At 44.1% G+C, this 21,832-nt stretch overlaps 2 protein-coding genes across 4 annotated transcripts in view; one reads left to right on the top strand and one right to left on the bottom strand.

Moving 5' to 3' along the window:
* Positions 1 to 721: 721 nt before the first annotated feature.
* Positions 722 to 10,782, bottom strand: LOC132248635 (uncharacterized). The gene is made up of 2 exons (XM_059722348.1): positions 10,576 to 10,782; positions 722 to 1,731 (listed from the first exon to the last, which is right to left on the bottom strand). The coding sequence occupies exon 2, from the start codon at positions 1,530 to 1,532 to the stop codon at positions 930 to 932; it is 603 nt and encodes a 200-aa protein (XP_059578331.1). The 5' UTR covers positions 1,533 to 1,731; positions 10,576 to 10,782; the 3' UTR covers positions 722 to 929.
* The window catches only part of UBE2D3 (ubiquitin conjugating enzyme E2 D3), a 34,914-nt gene continuing 23,820 nt past the window's right edge, over positions 10,739 to 21,832 (top strand). The window contains exons 1-2 of one of the 3 annotated variants that reach the window (XM_019488050.2): positions 10,739 to 10,829; positions 11,406 to 11,573. In XM_019488050.2, coding sequence (XP_019343595.1) covers positions 11,550 to 11,573 — 24 coding nt within the window. In that variant the 5' untranslated portion in view covers positions 10,739 to 10,829; positions 11,406 to 11,549. The other 2 variants (XM_059722347.1, XM_006272723.4) reach the window with 2 other exon arrangements.

Below are 21,832 nucleotides of genomic sequence, written 5' to 3'. Positions count from 1 at the left end.
CATACCCTATGGTGTAAGCTTTCACAAGGATTGTAAATGGGTTGGGAAAAGGTGTGAGTTACAAAACAGGGAAACCTGCATTGATTTTTGCATTCAGTGTAATGGAACATAAAATAACTACAGAGAGCAAGATAAAGCACAAGATAAACTCCCGCAAAGCACCCTCTGGAGAAGATCCTCGAACTGCTATAAACTGGTATAAACTCTTTAAAATCAAAGGAGCCACACCGATTGATCTGGGCAAAGATTTGACCAGTGAGTAGTCCCAGACCAGCTCAAGTACATTATTTTATCATCTGCACCAGTTGTCTGTATTTGGCCCATGATGTCATATGTATAGATAGATATGCATATGCACATGTATGTATGTATGCATGTAATATCCATATAGCTGTCATTGTTCATAGATCTAAAGCATTTGTATGGAGGAGGGAAACTAAGGTCTAAGCAGTTAGGAGTTCTGTGACAACATTTTTTTTTTCTTTTTTCCCCTCCAAAACTGACACTGTAACTATGCTGTATGAGTGTTGCTATGCTCAAAGATCTCCTACTTTAACATCCACAGAGATGAATCGGGTCTTTAAAACAGTAGTAGGTCTAATCTGTGATCCACAGAGCATTGGTATTTCATGAGGCCATGGTAAGCTGTTCATGGATCAGGTGTGATCTCATGCACCTTCATAGTGTTTTCAAGTGCAAGTTTGATTACAGACAAGGTTCCTTGGGTGAATTTGATATCTTTTATTAGACCAACCCAAATAGTTGGAGAATAGTTATTAAGCAAGCTTTCGGGTTCAAAAACCCTTCGTCAGGCTAAGGAAGCTGCAGCAGTTGGTGTGTGCTCTTCCTGGATGGAATGAAAAGTAAACAAGCCAGGGGCTGGGCTGGGCTGGGCTGGGGAGTCAGTTGCCAGGCAGATTGTAATGTATCTAAAATCCAATGTCTATGTTTAGTCCCTGATCTCTAGTATCCAGCAGGTTGATGAAATGGAGCTCATAGGCTCGTCTCTGGGAAGTGTTGTGTAAGTTTCCCTTGAGGATCAGGACTGAGAGACTGGAGAGAGAGTGGCCCTCCTGTGAGAAATGTGCCCCCACCGGTAATTGGGTATTTCTGTCTTTGATGGATTTCCGGTGTGCGTTCATTCTGGTGCGCAGTTGTTGTTTGGTCTCTCCTACATATTTTCCATCAGGACATTTGGTGCACTGGATGAGGTATATTACATTTCTGGAGGTGCAGCTGTAAGATCCTGGGATGCTGATGGCTCTGTTGTGGGGTGTAGTGATAGTGGGGGTGGTGGAGATGTGTTGGCAGGTTTTGCATTTCTTGTCCTGGCACGGTCTGGATCCTTTTGGTGTGTTCTGGGCTTGAGGAAGTTTGCTTGTGGTGATGAGGCTGGTGAGGTTCGGTGCTTGTTTGAAGGCTAGGATGGGTGGCTCTGGGAATATCTTTTTAAGAATAGGGTCTCTGTCTAGTATGGGTTGCAATTTTTTGAGGATTTTCCGTACAGGTTCAAGAGAGGGGTGATACGTCATAACCAGCGGTGTGCGATTTGTGGGGGTTTTTCTTCTGTACTGCAGCAGTTCTTCACGTGGTATCCAGGTGGCTCTTTCAAACGTGAGATCTACCTCTCTGGAGGAGTGTCCTTGCTGGGTGAAAGCCTTTTTAAGATTGGTGAGGTGGCAATCCCGGGAGTTCTCTTCAGTACAAATGCAGTGGTATCTGAGGGCTTGGCTGTATATCATATATAGATAATATTGATTACATTGATTTACAGAAAAATTTGAAGAATGACAGAGGTCCATTAATTCATAATGTATGGGAAGCAATGCTTTAAAATATCGTAGTAAAAAAGTAAACATTCTTGTGGGCACAAAGTCCTGCTGAACTAAAAAGAATATCTGTCCTATTCCATTCAAAGATAGCTTTGTTGAAAAAAACCCTGAATACTCTGTATGAATACTATTAAAAATTCTCTAGCAGATTTTCAGAAGCTGATCTGTGTAAGTACATGAAAGTGGCTTTGTCAAAGTAATGTACCGTCAAAAATTTAATTGTAACATTAGGCCTTTCTTCCCACAAGTATTTGGAGGTGGGAGGAAAGTCTGTTCAACTGCAAGAAAACTATTTTGTCAACACTACAGCTGAAAAAGTACATTACAAATTCAAATCATGTTTAGTGAAACACATAAATATGTAACATCCTTAAGAGCACAGTCTGTCACCCTGCTGTATTTTATAGGAGTGATTGGATGGATAGAGATGAGATTAAATTTCAGGTATTCTGAGTGCTAGTCCTGCCTTTGTTACAGATGTCTTGTATGACTTTAAACAAGTTGTGTAATATCTCCATGCTTAAAGTCTAAAATGGGGATAGAGATATTTACTGTTTATATCTCAAGTAGTTGTACATTTTAACTACCATATTTACCCAAATAAAAGATGACCTGATTATTATAAGACAACCCCTCAATAATTAGAATCTATATATGAAAAATTTATTTCATATTTATTCCATAATTATTGGACATTTCCTTTGAATTGTCCACCACCCATTGCTATGGGAAAATAAATCTGGGGGAGTCTGGTAGCCCCCTTGCCCTCTGTCCCCCACAACTTCTTCCCCTGCAGTTCCTTCCCACTTTGACAGTAAGGAAGACCTAACTCTCCCTGAGTACAGGCAACCCCCGCTTTACTCTGTTTCACTTAGCGCTATAACGGTCATTAGAAATTGATACATGATTTCACTTAGTGCTCAGCAAGTTTCATTATAATGCTCATGGTTGCCATCTCGGGTCATTAAAAACAATCGCGGTCGCCATCTTGGGTCGTCAAATACTTTCAGTTTCGCTTAATGCTTGTTTCACTTAACACACAGTTTTTCAGGAACCAACTAAGAACACTAAGCGTGGGTTGCCTGTACATAGAAGTAGGGAAGAAACTTGAAAACACAGGCTTTGAAATAAACATGCTTGTGGTAATTTGCATATTACCATATACAAATTACTATGGGTACCAATAAACTTAATTCATCCGGAATTGATGCATTTTACCTTTTTTGAGTCTGCTATAAGTTTTAGCATAGGTAGTCCAGAAACATATTTTCAAGCAGCACTTTTATGCCTGTTTATATATAGTACTTATTATTTTATTTATTCTTATATTCAATGTAATGTCCCCAGCAAAATTTGCCAAATCAGTTCCAAATGTATTGACTGAGCAGAACTCAATTGTTCAAGTCTGTGTGGCACTACCACCAGCAAGTATCCTCCGTCCCAGACTCTTCAGCCTGGGGCTTCAGATACTTCCAAATCCATGGTAGATATCCTACATGCAGACCACAAGCCCAGAAGTCTTACAGTTTGGATGCCCCTGAGTCTTGCTTATCCTTAGCCCAAAGGTGCAAGCTAGGGAGAAATCCCTCATTTCCATAAAGCAGACATGTAGCCAAGATCCCCCACATTGGGAGTCTATAGTAGACTCTTGTAGGAGGACCTGTCTACAGCGCTTCCATCCTCTACTACACAATGAACACACGTACATGTATGCTTTAACATGCCATAGCCTATTTTACTGCGCATTAGTGTCATGGCAACAACCGTGCTAATACACTAATGTGCAGTAAAATTAGGCTACTGCACATTAAGCATCACTTAAAAAGCTTGTACTTTTGCTGCTGTGCATTAGGGCAGCATCACACTGAAGGCTTATGTTCATCTTGTGGTCAGTCATGACCCCCAAGTCCCTTTCATAGCACTGTCAAGCCTATAAGTATGCTGCAGGTTTTTCTTCCCAAGGTGGAGAACCTTGCATTTTTCCAGTGTTAAACACCATCAGGTTCTTGTCCACACATTTCCTGAGCCTGTCAAGGTCAGCCTGGATCACCATCCTGTCCTCAGGTGTGGATGCTTTACCCCAGAGTTTGATGTCGTTGGCGAACTTGGCCAGTCCACTTCTGATACCAATGTCCACATCATTAATGAAGATGTTGAATAGTATAGGCCCAAGGACAGAGCCTTGAGGGACCCCATTGGTCACAGCGCACCACAATGATTGACTTCTGTCAACCACCACCCTCTGGGTCCTACTGTGAAGCCAATTCCCTGGCCAGCGGATCGTGGTGAGGCCGAGGCCACAGTTAGCCAGTTTTGCCAAGAGGTGATCATGGGATACCAGATCGAAGGCTTTTCTAAAGTCAAGGTATATGACATCAATATCTTCCCCCTTGTCCAGGTGATAGGTCACCTGCTCATAAAAGGAAATAAGATTGGTCAAGCAAGACCTACCTGTGACAAACCCATGCTGGTTATCCCTCAGGATGCTGCCATCGGCCAGTCTGTTAAGAATGGCCTCTTTGATAAATCTTTTCTAAGACCTTCCCCAGGATAGATGGGTCAGGCTGATGGGCCTGTAGTTTGCCAGATCCACTTTCCTCCCTTTCTTGAAGATAGGCACCACATTGGCCTTCTTCCAATCCTCGGGCACGTCACCACAGCCCCAGGAGTTCTTGAAGATCTGTGCCAGGGGCTGAGCTACTCTCACCTGCCATGACTTGTCTTCAATATAAATTGGGAGGAAGTTTTTTAGTCCTTGTATGTACTATCTTTACTCCAGCCCTGGTGCCGTCTTCTGGGGCTCCACCTCCCCTGCACGCCACCTTACGCCAACCTTTAAGGTCTTAAATAAATGTCCAAGTCCACAAAGACTATGCTCTCTTATAGTGCCTGCTGAGGTAGGTAATGTATAAAGCAAAAACAATACACAACTCAAAGATCACTCTGGGGCTTAGTCCCTTCTCATAGTCCTTTATCTTGGAGTTGGACCACCCAGGTCCTTGTCCTGTGAGACCCTTCTGACTTCAGGGTCCGCAGTCAGAATGGAGCATTGTAAGCCACTCTTGCCCCCGACTGTACTCGCAACTCTTCTCTGTCTTCCATTTCAGGTCGAGCTTTCCAGCTCAGGTCCCAAACGTCTGTCCCTAACTGCCAAGACAAATGTGCGGATAAGTCACTCGGCTCCTCCAAGCTGCCTCAGTGGGCTTGCTGCCGACAGGCTGCTTTCCACCATTTGCCCCTCCTGGGACTTCTGGACCTCACTTCCAGTCCATCCATCTCCTCAGAGGGTTTTTAACCTGGACACAGGGTTCTTCCTCTTGAAACACCGGTGGCATACGCTTATGAAGTGTGACCATGCTGGCACTGGGGTTTCCCCAGCACTCGTCTATTTTCTTGGTGCTGTTTCTCAGCGCTGTTTCACTGCTTCCCTCTGACTCGGCATGTAAGATTCTTCTTCCATTTCCTCCCCACTGTCACACCATGTATTTAAGCAAACTGGGACCTTCTATGTAAAAAGTATTACTGAACTTCCATAACAGAAATTTAAACTTCCTACTATCTGGTATATACCCTAAACAGCAGTAGCCTGGAAGGGTTAATAAAGAACCTAATTACCTTCTCCAGCTGTGACCAAGCAGTGCATTAGAAACAACTATCATAAGGGACTGCAGCTGAGGTAATATAGGGGTAACAGGTGGAAAGGTTTTGGCTGCTCTAGGGGTATTAGCAAACCGGTGGAAGAGCAAGATGCCCAAGCTGGAAAGGTAGAGAAAGGAAGGCATGTTCCTCTGCTGCTTAACGCAGTCTCTGTGCTGGAACCTAGAGGAGAGCGTGGGCCTCAAGGCTCTTCTTCCTCCCCTGCGCAAGGGGAATGATGGCCCTTGAGGTAAAGGTGCCATGGGCTAGTGGCTCCAAGTTGTTTGTCCAGTCTTGGTCCTCTCATATGTGCTCTAAATTTTGTTACCCTCTCAGAGGTAAGTCTATGAATTACAAAAACACTAGTCCTGTTCCTACCTACAACCACTTTTATGGCACACCTTGCTGTAGGGTTGTCATGGACTCAAGGGGAGCCCACTAACATGCAAAAATCTTTTACAGCTTAGCTATCTACTGTCTTACCTCACAAAAATGGCATAACTTTTATTTACAAAAAACTGCATTGTCCATTCTTCCTCATGGATCTTTTTTGTTTCACAATGGCAGCAATTGACTTAAACAGACTTTGGATCACACATCTATGAATAAAACAGATACATTATCCCTACATTAAAACAAGCCCAATCAGTTGCTGGGTACTCCATGCTGTGTATTTAGTGATGTTTCTTTAACATTTTCTGCCATATTTCTGGTCCTTTGACACAAGAGTTGTTTTCTAAACTCAGAAAATCTTTTAGCAGGAACTGGAATTTTCTGGAATTTTGGATAAAAATAAATCAAGAAAAGACTAGTTGAGTGATCTAGTGTGACAAACCCATCTTCTTGTTGTGTTTTGCAGCATTTTTATTCTATCAACAATTTTCCATAACAAACTCTGGATGTCTGAACCAACACTGTTGCAAGCCTATTCTGTTGTTCTGTGGCTTCTACTATTAAGTGGACATATTTTCTGTCTAAACTTCCCTTTTTTAGCAGTGCTACAAGGGCCTGAAGCTACATTGGAACTAGAAGCAGCCATCCACATTACCGTGGTCGAGAAGGCACTCAGTTTTCATTCACTACACTCAGTTGCCTTTTGATCCCTTCTAAACTTTTCATTCCACAGGTGTTAATGACCCTCTCTTCTTTTCAATAGTCTTGATGTTCTACCAATCAAGCTAGCTTTTGTTCTGCAGTTCTGCTGTATGTTAGCTGCTTCTGGTAATGAAGCTCCTGTTTCACAGCAGTGCAAATTGTTTTTAACTTATTCCTATGAGTTGTATTTGTTTTTTCTTCAATCTTAAACAGAATAATACAGCCCTAGGCCCCTAGCATAGTAGTAAAGCTTCTAGTTTATTTTTAACTGTAGAAAAATATGTATTGTGTTATATGGGTTGATGCACCTCACCATCTATAACCCCTTTTCAAAATCCACACGTGGTAGGATGGTACAAGAAAAATCTCTTGAGCAGGTACTCAGGAACTCCTTTATGATGAGCTAGAGGCCTCTAAGCCACCTGTCATATTAAAGCCATTACCTATTTGTTTTATTGTTTATGGCAGAGGATAGGGGAGGGAATCAAAGGTTATTTCTAGATTTAATAGCAGATTTAATAACAATTACAGCAGGCTGAAAAGGCATATAGGGACTAGCCAAATTACATGAATAACAATCCCACTACCCAACAGCTTATTAAGACTGTCTTTTAATTGAATCCAGAAATTGTAACTATTCCCACTAGCATGTTTTTATTGCTGCCTGTCATCAAATGTCTTATGTCAAAGGTCTGCAACCACTCACCTGTGCTAAGTACAAATCTATATTAAGCCTCACCCTGTAAACCATTACCTGTGAGTGCTCTCACTATTATCAATTAAATACTAAATATTAATTATTTTAAAAGTTAACAAAAGTACAGTTTCCTTATTAGTCTGAAGGGTAAATTAATTGGGAGGGCGGGAAAGGGAAGGACATGTTTTCAGTCTGAATAATCTTGTATAAATAAAAATATTCATGATTTTAGTGCATTTAAATTATCAAGCATTGTGTTAACAGTGTTTTACATTACATTTTTTTTAAATTGTGGCTGTTAGTTATAGGTTTAATTCACCATGTACATTGTGTGCTCAGTAATTATTTTATTAAACATTCTCAAGATTTCATTCCATGCACTTGATTTGAAAACATATGTTTTTAATATAAATACTGAAATAAGAAATTTAAGTAGCATGACTTTTTTCATGTTCCATTTTCACTCTTTACTATGTTACATAAAGATTAACAACGTAAGTCTGCTATCCCAAATAGGGCTATTCAGAAGCCAGTCAACTTTCAGAAAGGGACCATTTTATAATTTTTCATGAAAAATGTGATTGCTTGTGTGTGGTCCAACAGCCAATTGAAATAGTTTGGCAGAGTCATTAAGACTTAGGATCATAGGAAAACAGGGCTGGAAGGGACCTCACGAGGTCATCTAGTGTAGCCCCTTGGTCAAAGCAGGACCCCACTTACCCTTGGAGTCAAAAAAGGGTGGGAAACACATGAAGTCTGAAAATTAATTAAGAGGGACTGTGGGGCACTTCAGTCACAACTGTCTACCTCCTCTAAGGAATGACAATGTGCTTTAATGGTTTAAAATAGCAGTTGGCAACCTTTTTGGGCTGCGGGCCAAAACAACACATCTTGGATCACATGCAGGTAGGTGAGTGCTAGGACCTGACCACTGCCACTGTTCCTCCCTGCTGTAGCAAGGAAGAAGCCTCTCCCACCAAGTGTTACTGATGCCCCATGTCTACGAGCTGGGCTCTGCCGCCCAGATCCAGCCTGTAGGCCACTGGTTGCCAACCCCTGGCTTAGAAAGCTGTCAACACTAATAAAAGACTGGTTCAGGTCAGTTCTGTGGAATATCGTAATTATATGGTATAGAGCAGGGGATGTTAACCAGGGGTACACGTACCCCTCAGGGTACTTGGGAAGACCCCAGGGGGTACATGGCAGTGGCGCAGAGAAGCAGGGGTACTTGGGAAGCATGGCAGCGGACTTCCTAATACCCCCGCTTCTCTGTGCTGCCATCACATACCCTGGAAGTGCGCCGCTACGTGCTGCTCATTGACCAGCAGTGGGGCTCCAGCCCCCCCCCCTCAACTGGCCGCAGGGGGACACCCCCCTGCCCATCCAGGGGGTACAATCCATGAGGGGTACCCACCAGAAGGGGTACACTCCTTAAAAAAAAGTTGAAAACCACTGGTATAGAGACTGATTTAAAAGTGGGATAACAGGAATGATATGAGACCTACACTGGGCATGGAAAATAGTTATCATACAAGATACATATCCTCTGCAACAAGTAGAATCTTTCTTATGTTTGACAGTACTATTACAGTAATACTAAAGTCAACACAACAAAAACAAGCTCAGATTCATAAAATAATATGGCTGCTTGGCTTTGTTTCTCAATTATGTATCCTTGCTATTTCTCAAGACTATATTTACTAGCGGTGTGCAAAGCAGATAGCATTCAATTCGGATTCTGATTCTGCCAGATTCGGGGGACAGTGATTTGGTTCACTGATTCAGATCACCATCCCGATTTGATTTGGCCCAATCTGAAGATTCAATTCTGATTTGGAGAATCAGCGATTAGGCCATATACAGTTTTGTGTTTTTATATACGTTTTATACGTACCTCAAGTACTAGGCGCAGCTTGTGAATGCCAAGATGGTGGGGCGGATGGAGTGTCCCATGGAACCGTGTGGGGGGGTCCCACACATGCTCAGAGGTAGTCCACTTCCAGGTCCACCGCCAAGCGCGTGGGGGACCTTGCCGTGCCCTCCCGGCTCAGTGATCCGCCACAGGGGACCCTGGGTGCCCCCTTAGACCCAGGAGTCACCAGCTGCCGAGCCAGGGGGCCGGGGGGGTCCCCTGTGTGCTCCACAGCGAACCTGGAAGTGTACCGGATGTACTTCTGGTCCACTTAAGAGTCTGCTGCCAACCACATGGGGGACCCCTCCTGTGGGATGCTCCATCCACCTCACCATCTCAGTGTTCAATACCTGCACCTGGTACCTCAAGGTATGTAGAAAAAACATATAAAGCTGTATCTGTGGCCAAATAATTGAATCTCTCCAAATCAAATCAGAGGCTTCTGATTCAATTCTGAGAGATTAAAGGGTCTCCTGATTCGATTCAGAGATTCGGTCGCTGAATCAGGCCGAATCGAATCAGCCACCAAAGCTTCGCATAGCCCTACTATTTATTAATAACTAAACCTCTCTTCATTGCCTTGAAAGAGTCCCCTACTCTAAACTTTCCCGTTGTTTGTCTTTACTTTCTTACGTGGTTGCTGCCTTACCTAAGTACCTTGAGGCTCCTCCTTTGAGATCTAATCATAACTAAGCTTGCACAAAGGAAATTACACAATTCAGAGCTGAAAACACCTTCGTTAATGGATTTTTGTTTTTCCAGTTGCCTACACCAAGAATTGAGAGACTGTGACAGAGCACCACCACTGATGAAGCCAGATAATCAATGGGTGTGGAAACCCCCTTCCCCAAAAGAGTCCCACAAGTTTTGACGCATCCTCTGGATCTGCAGCATCCCATGGATCTAACGTTGAAAACCATGGTGCTGCCTGTAGAACAGCACTAGGTGAGCCAGTGTATCTCTGGGTTTATCATCATTATTCAGACAAGGTCCTTTGGGCCATTCTGCCATCTGTTATTAAACCAAACAGTTGGAAAAATTCTTCTTTGCACGCTTTTGGATACAAACTCCTTTTGTCAGGCTGAGGGAGCATCTGGTTACAACCTCTCTCTCTCAAACATGGAAGTTATAGCAATTCAGCATTTTTGGCATTTCTCTGGTGAGGCTGTAAAAAAATAAGCCACACCTCAAGCATCACGTCTTCTCTAGTCCCGAGGCCTTGTGCGTGCCTCCTTCTACCTTAAAGTCCCATTTCTGGCTTCCTGCCTAGTCTGGAGCCCCTGCCTCGCCACGTGTCTCACACAATTCACTAGTAAATCACGCACTAAGTTGAGAGCGGACACACGTGCGGGCAAAGCAATTCCCAGGCCACATATACGAGGAACCCGCCCTCAGGTTAGTACCTGAGACCATACGACCGCTCTGCAGGTGGCACCTCCCCGTTTGAACTAATCCACTTCCGTCCCCCCTCATCCTTCCGCCTGACTCTCTCGCTCGGAAAAGCACTCTGGCGGAGGGATACGAGCACGCCGCTCCCAACGCAGATCCGGCAGCGGGCGCCATTTTGGGCTCCCGCACACGCTGACGCACGCACGCACGCAGGGGGTGGGGCCTAGCTCGTGGCGGCACGCGGGGAGCCGGGACGAGCCTTCGCTCCGTGAGTGTCTCAAGAGTCGCGGAGCCGATCTCCCCCTCCCCCTCCCCCAGGGAGCCGGGACTGCCCCTCCCGTACAAGCTTCTTCCTGCGAGGGGTGGAGGTACGACCCCCCCTCTTCCCCTCGGCCAGGTCAAGGCAGGGCAGCGCTGGGCAGGGACAGGAGCGCGGGCGCTCGCTCTCGCGAGACCTCCTTCCCCGCCCCCCATGAGCGTGCGAACAGCGCGTCACCCGCGCCCTTGTGGGTCTGCGTGCTCGGAGCCTCACATTCCCCCCGCGCGTGCGCAAAGTCCTCCGCCCGCGGCGGCGGTTGGCCCCCCCCCGCCGTTTCCCCCCCCCCATTCTGAGGGGGGGCGTTGGCGGCCACTGCTGGGCCCGCCCCGCGGCGGGGAGGGGCGGGAGGGGGGGCGGTGCCTGCACGAGCCGTGGCCCCTCCCGCTCCCCCTCCCCCTCCTTTCGGCCTTGCACCGGCGGCGGGTGCAGCGGCTGCACTCGCGCTCTCGTGCCGGGTCGGGCTGGGCAAGGCAGGGCCGGGCCGGCCTCACCACTGCTTCTCTCGCGGGCGCGTTGTGTCCGCAGCGGCGGGAGGGGCTGCGCCGTGCGGGCGCCCCTGGCTGTTTCCGGAGGAAGGAGAAGCGGCCGCGTCACCCAGCGCGAGCCCGGCGGCGGCGCGGAGCATAAGCGGAGGCGGAGGCAGGCCCGGCGGCGGCACCCGCACCCACAATGGCGCTGAAACGCATCAACAAGGTGAGGAGCGGCCGGGCCGGGCGAGAGGCTGCGGCTTTGTCTCGGTCCCGGGAGGGGGGCTGGCGCCGATGTCGCTGCGGCGACTCCGGGGCTCGACGGAGGTGTCGGCAGCAATTCCCCTTGGCCGGCCCCTCGTTGAGGCCACGGCATCTCCCCCCACCCGTTTGGGTCCCATTTTACAGGGTGGGGCCGTTTTCTGTGGGCTCCGGCTCTTCCGTGGCCGGCGGGGCCTGTACCCCGTGCGACTCGCCCTTCGCTTCTGGCCTGTAACTTCTTTCCCGCATTGTAAGATGGCGGCGGGTTCGCCCCGTTCAGGCTCTTTCCGGGATCTCTGGCTTTCTGCAATAACATGACACGCACACACACCATGCACACGCACGCCCGGCCGCTGTGGCGCGGCAGCTGCGGTACCCGGGCACTGCTGGCTGTTCTGCTCCCCCAACAACCCCGCTCTGGCCTGGCCTGTGTTCCTCGCCTTGGAAGAGCCTGCGCTGCCTTCACAAGGGGCGGAAGTGTTTGTGTGCAGTACGGAGGATGGCATTGCTCAATCCGGCTGGGTGGAGTGATATACGTGTGTGTATAAATATTTTTTAACAGCTAATGCGGAAAAAAAAGTCATAGGGCCATATGTTTAAATCACTTCCAGAGAAAAAGTTTTAGTGGCACAGTGGGATTTAGGGAGCTCTGTGATGCTCTCCTGTTTCAGGGATGTTCTTGTGCAGTGCAGCAGCCAAGTTCCCAAATGAGGTATCCCATGATTGAAGCAGGATGGTTTTAAAATATGCTAAATTTTGGGGTGGGGAGGCAGAAATATTTGCTCCTCCTCATTTTGAGCCTGCCAAGAAGGTAGAAAATCATAGTATCCTGAATATTCTGGAAGCCTTTTCTTGGGCACTTCTCAAGTACTATAGTGCTGTCATTATTTGATGTTACACATCATAATAGTGGTGTCTTGATTGACTAGTTTGACTAAAATAAGGACAAATGAAGCTTGTATCCTATACCTCGCATCTAATGTTGAATAAAGCCCTTAAAAATGTAAAAGCTCTTAAAATCACTGCAAGTAGAAAGTGTGGACTTGTATTACAGCTACAGTATTTAAATAATTTCAGAAAAACAATTCCTGGTGAATCTGCCATCAAAACTTGTTCCCCTTGCATTAGTGGATATTATTAAAACAGGCTAAGGGACTCCCTGGTGTGCTTTGTCATCAACTTGCAGTAAAATGCATCTGAAACTCAGGCGTCTGTTCACAAGAATAATTTATGGTCAGGTGTATGCCAAGGCAGGCTCTCAAATGTGTAGCAGATCTGATATTTAAAACATTTAAAAAAATAAAACATAACTTTGTTTCAAGAACTCTATGTAGATTATAAGCTTTGTGGAGCAGGGACTGTCAGCTACTCAGGTCAGTGTCTTGTTCTTGGTTGGTTTTTTCCACTACTGGAATCGGTTATACAATATCCAAGGCCACTGTTTAGGACTTTTAGTTTTGGTATAACCAGACTTAAGTTATGAGGTATACCTGTAAAGTGATGTTTTGTTTGCATTTTTTACTTTTGTTTTTAAGATTCTCTATCTCAGAAAGTTAAAGTTTATAGCAGGGCTGTTGTGCTTCTTGGGCTTCTGTTGGGCTGACACATCAATTGCTCTGACTGCAACACAGCCAGAGTCCCTGGGTTCCCCCTCCTTTCTCCATCTCCTGCTTCCTATCCCTGCCCCAGGCGGTGGGGCAGTGCAGTTTGGCTTGGGGAGCTGAGGGTGAACCTGGTGCCATGTGAGTGCACAGTGCAGCTGTGGGGAGGGTTCACCTGAGTAGGTGCATGGTGCAGTGGTGGGGAGGAAGGGGGGAAACATCTATGTAGCATGTGACCCAGGGGACCTGTGGTTGACTCATGCGGCCCCCAGTACCTCAGAAGTTGGTCAGCCTGGTTTATAAGTATCCAGTTATCCAGGTACTAAGACTGCACGCTGCTTTCACCAAAAGCAGTGCTTTCCAATACAAATGGCTCAGGTTTGACAATAAAGTGTAGCAAAAAGAGTTTCTTAATGAGAATGATATGAATTAAGGATCTGCTTCACTACCCACCAGAGCCAGAGATCGGTGTTGTGTCATTGGAAAAGTGGAATCTCCAGACCTTGAAACTCAGTGCTTCCTTATACCCTTCTTGGCACTAATCCAGGCCTGTATAAAGTGAGTTAAGACCTTAGTTTGCTATGATGACTCCATCTAGTCTGATTTGCAGTCTTTGGAAATTTTACGTGCCAAGACTAAAGTTCACTTTCTGCAGCAGGTGACATGCAAGATGCACAAGGCAGAGGCATTTTCATTCATGGTTGATTTGGTTGGGTTGACTTGTGGTCCGTGTCTTTCAAGTGTGTTTGATACAGAGTGAAACAAAACATTTAACTTGGGTGTCCTCAGATATGCGAAACGCTGCTTTCCCCATCTTTTTTTTTTTTTATGTAGAAATTTAAAATGACTGTTTCTGGATAAGACATCTCATTATCTATAAAAGTTCTGTTGCATCTGATTTTGATTTGGCGCTTCTGCTAACAGTTAAATTTTCATACTATAAAATGTTTTGAATTTTGCAGTTCTAGGTCACTGTTAAGATATCATAAGGTCACTGAGGCCAGGTCTTCAGTTAAAGGCTCTCTTTGCATAGCCATGTTGGTTGAGGGGGGTGAAGATGTATGACCAACATACCAGCATAACTGCCATCTCTGCTGGTAAAAGTGAACTTCTGTTGGAATAAATTTGGTATGCAAGTGGTGGTTTCAAATTCAGGTGTGTTTCTGGAAGCATAGTATCATAAAACTGAACATTCAATTTTGATGTTAATTATTTTTCTTTTAAATATGGGATTGTGACCAAAATAATGGCTTCTGATATTTGGGAAGAGATGGACAATTTATAAATTTTAATAGGTTTTTTTTCTTATTGAAAAGTCCTGTTCAGTTTCAGAGTACTTGAGCATTTGTTTATAGGACTGTATTCCTCTGTGAAATGTGTGTTGTGAATCTATCCAGAAAACAGGATAGGTTAGTGGGAACTTGTCTAAAATAGATTTTGTTTTTAATAATGACCACTTCTAAAATTAATAGATTTAAAAACTGGCCTGTTTGGTTCCATCACAGATTTATGTTATGTGCCAGAATTTTTTCTTTGTTCATCCTAGTGACTCCACCATCACAAAAATAGCAAGAAGTTGGTTCTCTCCAAATATAGAGGGTGAAATGCAGTCTTAGACCTGAGATGCTTGCTGTTAAGTTGGTTTATATTTTATTGCTTTTGAATTTTACTTGAAAATAGATGTTTTATAATACTAAGTTACATTTTTTAAAATAAAACTTTAGGGCTCTTTTAACTAGATAATAAAGGAGTGTTTATAATATGTTTGTCACAGGCTGACAGTCTGATTAAATGGTTTTTGTAGGTGTTTTTGGTTGCTTAAGAACAGCTTCCAAAGTGATATTTGTGAATTGTTTCCCTGCCAACTTAAAAGTGATGAGTATAAGTGCTTGGTTATAATTTGTTTATCTGTTCTATTCAACTTTCTGGGTGCAAATCTTGCCTTCAAAACTAAATCTTCCCTTTGTTTCCTGCAGCTGCTATGGCTCTAATCTCTCTAGACCACACTGCTTTTTGACTCTTCCCTGCTGTGTAACTCAGTGTTGTTTGCAGTTCAGTTTGCCCCCAAAATTATCTACTACTGCATAGAGTGTAGTAGCGCATGGAATGCTTATTTTTTAGTTGGTTAGAGAGTATTTGAAAATCATCAGACAAATCTCAGATATCATTGGTGGGAGACCTGCATCAGTAACTTAAAACCACAGTGCTTGAAGAGTACTTGGTGGTCTGTATGCTTTGATTTGCTCTAGTACATGTTCTGACATGTCAGCACAGGCCCCTCTTTTCTTTAGTAATCAAATATAACATTTGTTTTCTGCTAAAAGACACTTTACAGAAACCTAGCTCTTTTTCTGCATATTTGCCCTTTATTTTGCTGTGTCACTCTGGCTGTCTGATGATGTCAGCCTCTGCTTATACAGTTTCCCACAAGTACCTTTTCCAGGGCATTTCTGGGTTGTTTATTTGGGGGTTTTTGTTTTTATCTTTCTAGGCTGTCTTAAACCAGCCTTCCAGAATTAGTTCTTAGATCTTCTACCCTGTCTTTTCAAATCTTTAATCAATATTCTGCCTACAAGGAAACTGACATAGCTAATAGAGATTTTTTTTTTAATGTTCTTGGCCTGATAAATCCATATTTTTATTACTATTTCTTTCAAATTTCCTTTCTTTGTTTTTTCTTAATGTTTGATACTTACCTTACTTTGTACAGCTCTTGAGGTGCTGATCTGATTAGAACCTCTGCTTCTGGTATATGAAGTATGTAATAAGAATATTTTACTTGGATTCAGCTTCTCCTGTTTCTTGTACATGAAGAAGCTAAGAAGAAACTAAGACTTTGGGAGGCATTTTGTATCATAACTTACTCTTGGTAGCGTAGTCACTTGTGTCTATGTATAAAAAATACTTGAATTGCAATATGGGTAATCTGCTGCTTGGGAATGTGTTTAAATTATGAGAATGCATATGCTTTACCTAGAAAAGTTTATACTTAGTATCTCTGAATCTCTGGGAGCAACCATGTTGATGAAAAATATTTATAAAAGCAGGTGTGGAAACTGTCTTGAACAACATACGGCTACTCCTCACTTAATGTCCTGGTTGAAGTTGTTTCATTATTACGTTGCTTATCTGTTAGAGAACATATTTGTTTGAATTCGCACAGTGTTTGGCCGCTGCCTGCTAGTAGGCAACTACTGTGATATAATCGGATTCTCTTAACATTGTTTTGCTTAAAATCACATTTTCAAGAACATAACTAGGTAGCTGTATTGTCAATGTCAGTATCAGTTTTCAACTAGATGTTTGTCTTCAGAATAAGCCTCACTTTATAATATTCTGCTTAAGCATAATAATGAGAATTGAGACTAACTCTGATTTCTCTCATTACCTTAAGAGAATGAGGTGCAGTTCTCCTCAAACTAGCTGAGTCTTGTCAGCTCAAACAAACTCAAAGCAGTTTTCCATCTGAGTTAGTTTAGTTTATATGATAACCAGGGATCCTGGTTTTTTTTATGGTTAAAAAATTACAAATTCTCTGATGAAAACCCCCAAAATCTGTGGTTAAAATGAAAGACTCCTCATTCCCTCTCCCCCCTCCACCCCCCCAGCCCTGCCAGAGGGGGGCGGTCCCTAGCTGCTAGGGACATGGGTCTACAGCCCCCTGCCTCCAACAGAAGGCTGGGGCTGCTGCAGGGAGTGCCAGCCACCCATTTTTTTTTAATTAGGTTTCATATTTTTGTTTGGCTTGCCATGTAGGTGATCTAGGAATGGGTTTAAACTAAAGGTGTCAAACATACTGCTGGTGGAGGTGGGTCAGTGCTGCTCTGCCCCTTCTTCCCCAGTGGGTTAATGTTGCCCTGCCCCTTCTTCCCTCACTCCTCCCTTAATTTTCAGTTTTTGATTGCAGTTTGGCATGCAAATCAGTGGTGAGTAGCATGAACACCTTGAGGTCTAGATTTAGCCTAACAGCTCATTTGAGTTTTGACACACTTTCTTTAACTAAACTGAAATAGACCATTTTCTAATTGCAGTTTGTCTGTGTAGACCAGAGGTGGGCAAAATCTGGCCTGTGGGCTGGTTCCAGCCCACCAACTGAGTGGATCTGGCCTGCATCTGCCTCCATGGCAGTCTGTGGGCCTGAGCCCCATCCATGTCCACCAGCTTGGGTCCTGACCAGCGTGCACAGCTTCTGGTGGGGCTGTTCCTTGTGCTGCTCTGCTCCCCTTGCCTCCAGCAGGAGCCACCTGCCTGAAGCCACCACAGCCTTCCCGCACCAGATCAGGGCAGCAAGAGAAGGAGATGAGGGGAGCAGAGTGGTACCCAGCTGGCTGGACCCCAGGCTGGTGGGGCTGTTTTGTTTCCCTCTCCTCCAGCTGTGGCTCCTCCTGCTGCACTGTTCTGAGCAGTGGGGGGGCTTTAGCTGGGCAGCTCCTACCTCAGTGCTCAGGCTGCAGTCCCTGCTCCACCCACCCAGTGCGATAAGCAACCACCTGTAATCAGGCGGAGCAATTGGAAGGCAGCTGGGAGCTAGACCTTGGGCAGGAACTGCTCTGCTGAAGCTTCTTCCACTGCCCTGCCTCTACACCCACCCACCCTCACAGGGTAGAGCATGCAGGGAGTGGATTGTGCCTCAGCTTGGGCCCTGGCCCCAAGCTGTCACTGCCCCACACCCAGCTCCTTGATTGTGGTCTCACCTGCCTGTCCTGGTCCTGAACACTGCTCCCTGCCTGTGCACAAAGCCCCAGAGGGAGTTAGGATGCGTTGTTGCAGGGTGGGGGAAGGGGAGACGGAACAGTACTGACCTGACCCATGACAGCTTATCAAAAGTCCCTGTGTGGCCCTTGTGCTCAAATAATTTCCCACCTCTGTTGTAGACAAAACCTTTGAGACTTTTCCTGCATATAGGCAATCCTCAGGTAGCATGCTGGGCTTTGCTTATCTTCAGATTGAATGAAAATTTGGAAAATAACAGCTCTGAGTAGTGGTCTGCAGGCATTCAAGAAGTTAAGAACAGTTACATAAAGGAGTGGAACAAACGTGTGCTACTTTACTGTATTTACTCGAATGCAAGATGACCTCCCAATAGTTGGATTCTATATTTGGCAAATTTATATATTTGTTGTTATTTTCTAGATATAGCATCTAAGTGTTTGAGGGTTGTCTTGAATCCATCCCCACCCCCTGCTGCAACAGGGAAAGCAGTGGCTGAGGCATGGAGTTGGTGGCCCCTTTGCCCTGTCCACTTCAACCTTGCAACTTTCCTGCTCCCCTTGCCATGTGCACCCCTCATCCCCAGCTTGACACAGCTTCTGCCCTTCTCCCTAGTTTCTGCCTCTTCCCCCCACTCCCTCCCTTTACTGTCAAATGCTGCTCTGGCTGCTTTGTCCTGGAACACAGCACTTGTTGAACCTGAGTCCATGCCTGGCCATGCAGCAGTGTCAACACTGCTTATTGGCCGGGCAGGCAATGCAACAGAGTACATTGCTGGTTGGTCAGGCAGGGGAAGGAGTTTCCATGTGCTCTATGCTTTGGAAAGGCCCAAGCCCAAGCCAGAGTGGGAGGGAAGGGAGTGGCCGGGGGGCAGAAGCTGCAAGAGGCTTCTGTGGGTCTGATTCTGGCTCCAACCTGGACTCAGTCAGAGCCATAGCAGCTGCCTGCTTCCCTCTCTACTTCATATACAAATATAAGACATGGGGTTTTTCCCTCAATGCTGATTGGGGAAATACTTCGTCTTATATTTGAATAAATATGGTCACATGTATGGATACTCTTCATGTGCATTAACTTCACTGCCTTAGCTATTTCATCTTAACTTTATACCGAGTCACTGGTCAGACAAGCCCTGACAGAAGTATTGAATGTGCTATGTGCAACTGTGGAGTCAAAAATAGCATCATGGTAAACTTAAAGCAATGAGATTTTTGCTTACAATTACAGTACTACATAGAAACAACCTCAACACCTGATTGTAGATCTGAATAACATTTTCACGTTAGCTGAGAAACCACAACTTCAGTTCTTGTTTAATATATTTAGCTTCTCAAATAGCAACAGATTTCTAGTTTTAATGCACTAAAATAGGAGGAATATCACCTAATATAGTACCCTGGTTTGATTATTGTAGTGTTGTTATCAGGTATTAAGATATTATTTTTAACACGTTTTTGGTGCTAACAATTGAAATAAAATCTCAAGTTCTAGGTGCATTGAATACTAAAGAAATTCCTATAATAACTGAAGATTGTATGTGTTGAACAGTTTTCTATGCAGTTTATTTAATTTTGAACTTAAAATATACTCTATTGGGAAAACTGATATTTTTGGTTTTTACATGCCTGCAGAATTTTGTATGTTACTAGTTTGTCATCAAAAGGACAATTTTGTAATGCCTTGAGCAGCAGGCAGGAGTTTGGCAGGAAAAATAATTGGAACACTGTATGGTATTTGTTTTCTGCAAGATCCCTAAACTTTCTTGGTGTTTTAGTTTTGAAAAGGAAACTTTCTACCCATCACTTCTGTTCTTATGTAGGTGTGGAACTGCAGTTTGAAAAACTAACTCCTTTTTGTTGCCTACCTTTGTGTGTTTTCTGAACTCCTTTCCTCAGTATTATCTGAGGGACAGCAGTAGAACAGATCTTGGAGAACAGCTAAGTAGCAGGTGTTGAATGTGGAGCATTAAGCCTCTTTATCCAGCAAGTGTATTTACTTCTTTTATAAGCTAAGAGGTCCTAGATATAGGACTCCTATAAGGTGCAGAGGCATCCATTTGCTTCAAACTACCTCCCATAGTCACTCTATTCATTTTTTGTGGACACCAGGTGAAAGTTGATGAGTAGTTAAAAGGGAACAACTCTGTACAACTCAAGATTTAGTCTGACATTCAGGATTTTGTTAGAAACATGGAGAGACTATAGAGGTGGTATTGAAAGTGGGTAAGCAGCATGAAACCATGTGAAAAATTGGGTACCTCTAGTTTTCTGAGATAAGTGATGGCTTTATTTTTGTGATATCACTTTAACACTAGCTAACCAATGTGAAAACTTGCTTTAAGAGTTGTTTCAGGTACTTAATTTTTGTTTAATTATTATCCTGTTGCTCTTTGAAGACCATAGAAATAAAAGAAACTAAGTAGGCAGGGCAGATAATGAAATTGAAAGCACCGGGTGCTTCTGCTTGTATAGTTATGAAAATGCACTTTTGTGTTCATACTAAACTGTTTTTCCTACTCCTTTCTTTCAAGCTGGATTTCAAAATATGTGAGATTTGGTTTAAGAAAACTACACTAACTCAAGTTTAAAATAATATCATCTAATAAGCTCTTAAGTTGTAATATTTCTAAGAGTTGGTTATTTACTAAGTAATATAATAACCTGAAGTTCTTAAAATGGTTCTTCAGGTAAGGTTGACCTTGTCACTAGACAGTGATTCTTGTTGAAGCTTGTGTGTCTTGATCAATAGTTGGCGCTCTGACATTTCTGTGGGTTTTTTGTGATAAGATTTTATATTGTTAAGTAGAATTAAGAGGGTTAAATTAATCTAATTTAAAAAATGGGGGGGGGGGGAACCCTCTCTTTGATTCAGTAATATAACGTTGTCCTTGTAGCAGGGGTTAGTTTACAGAACTGGCCATACTTCACAGGAAAGGAGTAACAGTAAAATATCTTTTATGTAAATCCTCTTTAAGAATTAAGGTGGAGTTTGTACCTTTTTCTTTTTGCTGCTTTGTGGTGTATAATGGAGGGCAGAGGGTTTTTAGAATCTTTCTTCTTTGTTATCTCTTTAGGAAGTTCAGCGTAGACCAGTGGTACATAATCTTTAGGCCCCGCACACCAAATTAGTGGCATGGGGCTGGTTCATGGGTGAGATCCAGCCCCACGTGCCACAGTCGGGCCCCACATCATTGTGGGAGGCTTGTGCCACACCTGCCCAGCCCTTTGTGTTGGGATCAGGCTCTGGGGGCCTGATCTGGGCTTGGGCACTTGGGATGGTCCAGAGCCCAATTTAGTGTGTAAAGTCACATTATCCAGCCTGCAGAGCTCTTCAGAGGTCTGTGAATTTGGCAGAAGGGGAGAATACCACCATTCTCCAGCCCTCAATGTTTTGGACCCATGGGGGAGCCCTGTACACAGGATGACACAACACTGGGGATTGGATCTGGCCCACAGGCCTGGGGGGAAGCAGAGGGATTGACCACCCTGGCTTAGACTATATGATAGATACTATGTAAAAAGATGACTTCTTTGCTTCTTTAAAAGTAGTTGAATCTAGTGTTAATGTTTTTGGTATATTTTGGTGAGATTTAAGTGTAGAAAAAAGACTTATTGCTGGAAAACTAGTCATGTGGAGTATCTTAGGAGCTAAGGCTGAAAACTGAGTAACGATTGAGGAACCTATTTTTAGTTAGACCACTTAAAATAATTATTTTATTAACACGAAACATTTTGAATAAAACAAGCTATTGTTAAAGAGTACTCGGGGCCTTCATTTGATGCGTTGCATCTCAGGTTGCAAATAGATGGCACCTGACATCTCATTTGTGCTGCTGTAAACATTTTTATGGCAGAACAAATGTTGAACTAATAGACATTGCTACCCTGTGCTACACTGCATCAGAGGAAAATTA

This window comes from Alligator mississippiensis, chromosome 2, assembly GCF_030867095.1.
Source record: "Alligator mississippiensis isolate rAllMis1 chromosome 2, rAllMis1, whole genome shotgun sequence".
NCBI classification, from domain to species: domain Eukaryota; kingdom Metazoa; phylum Chordata; order Crocodylia; family Alligatoridae; genus Alligator; species Alligator mississippiensis.
This window is presented reverse-complemented; position numbering and strand designations above follow the sequence as displayed.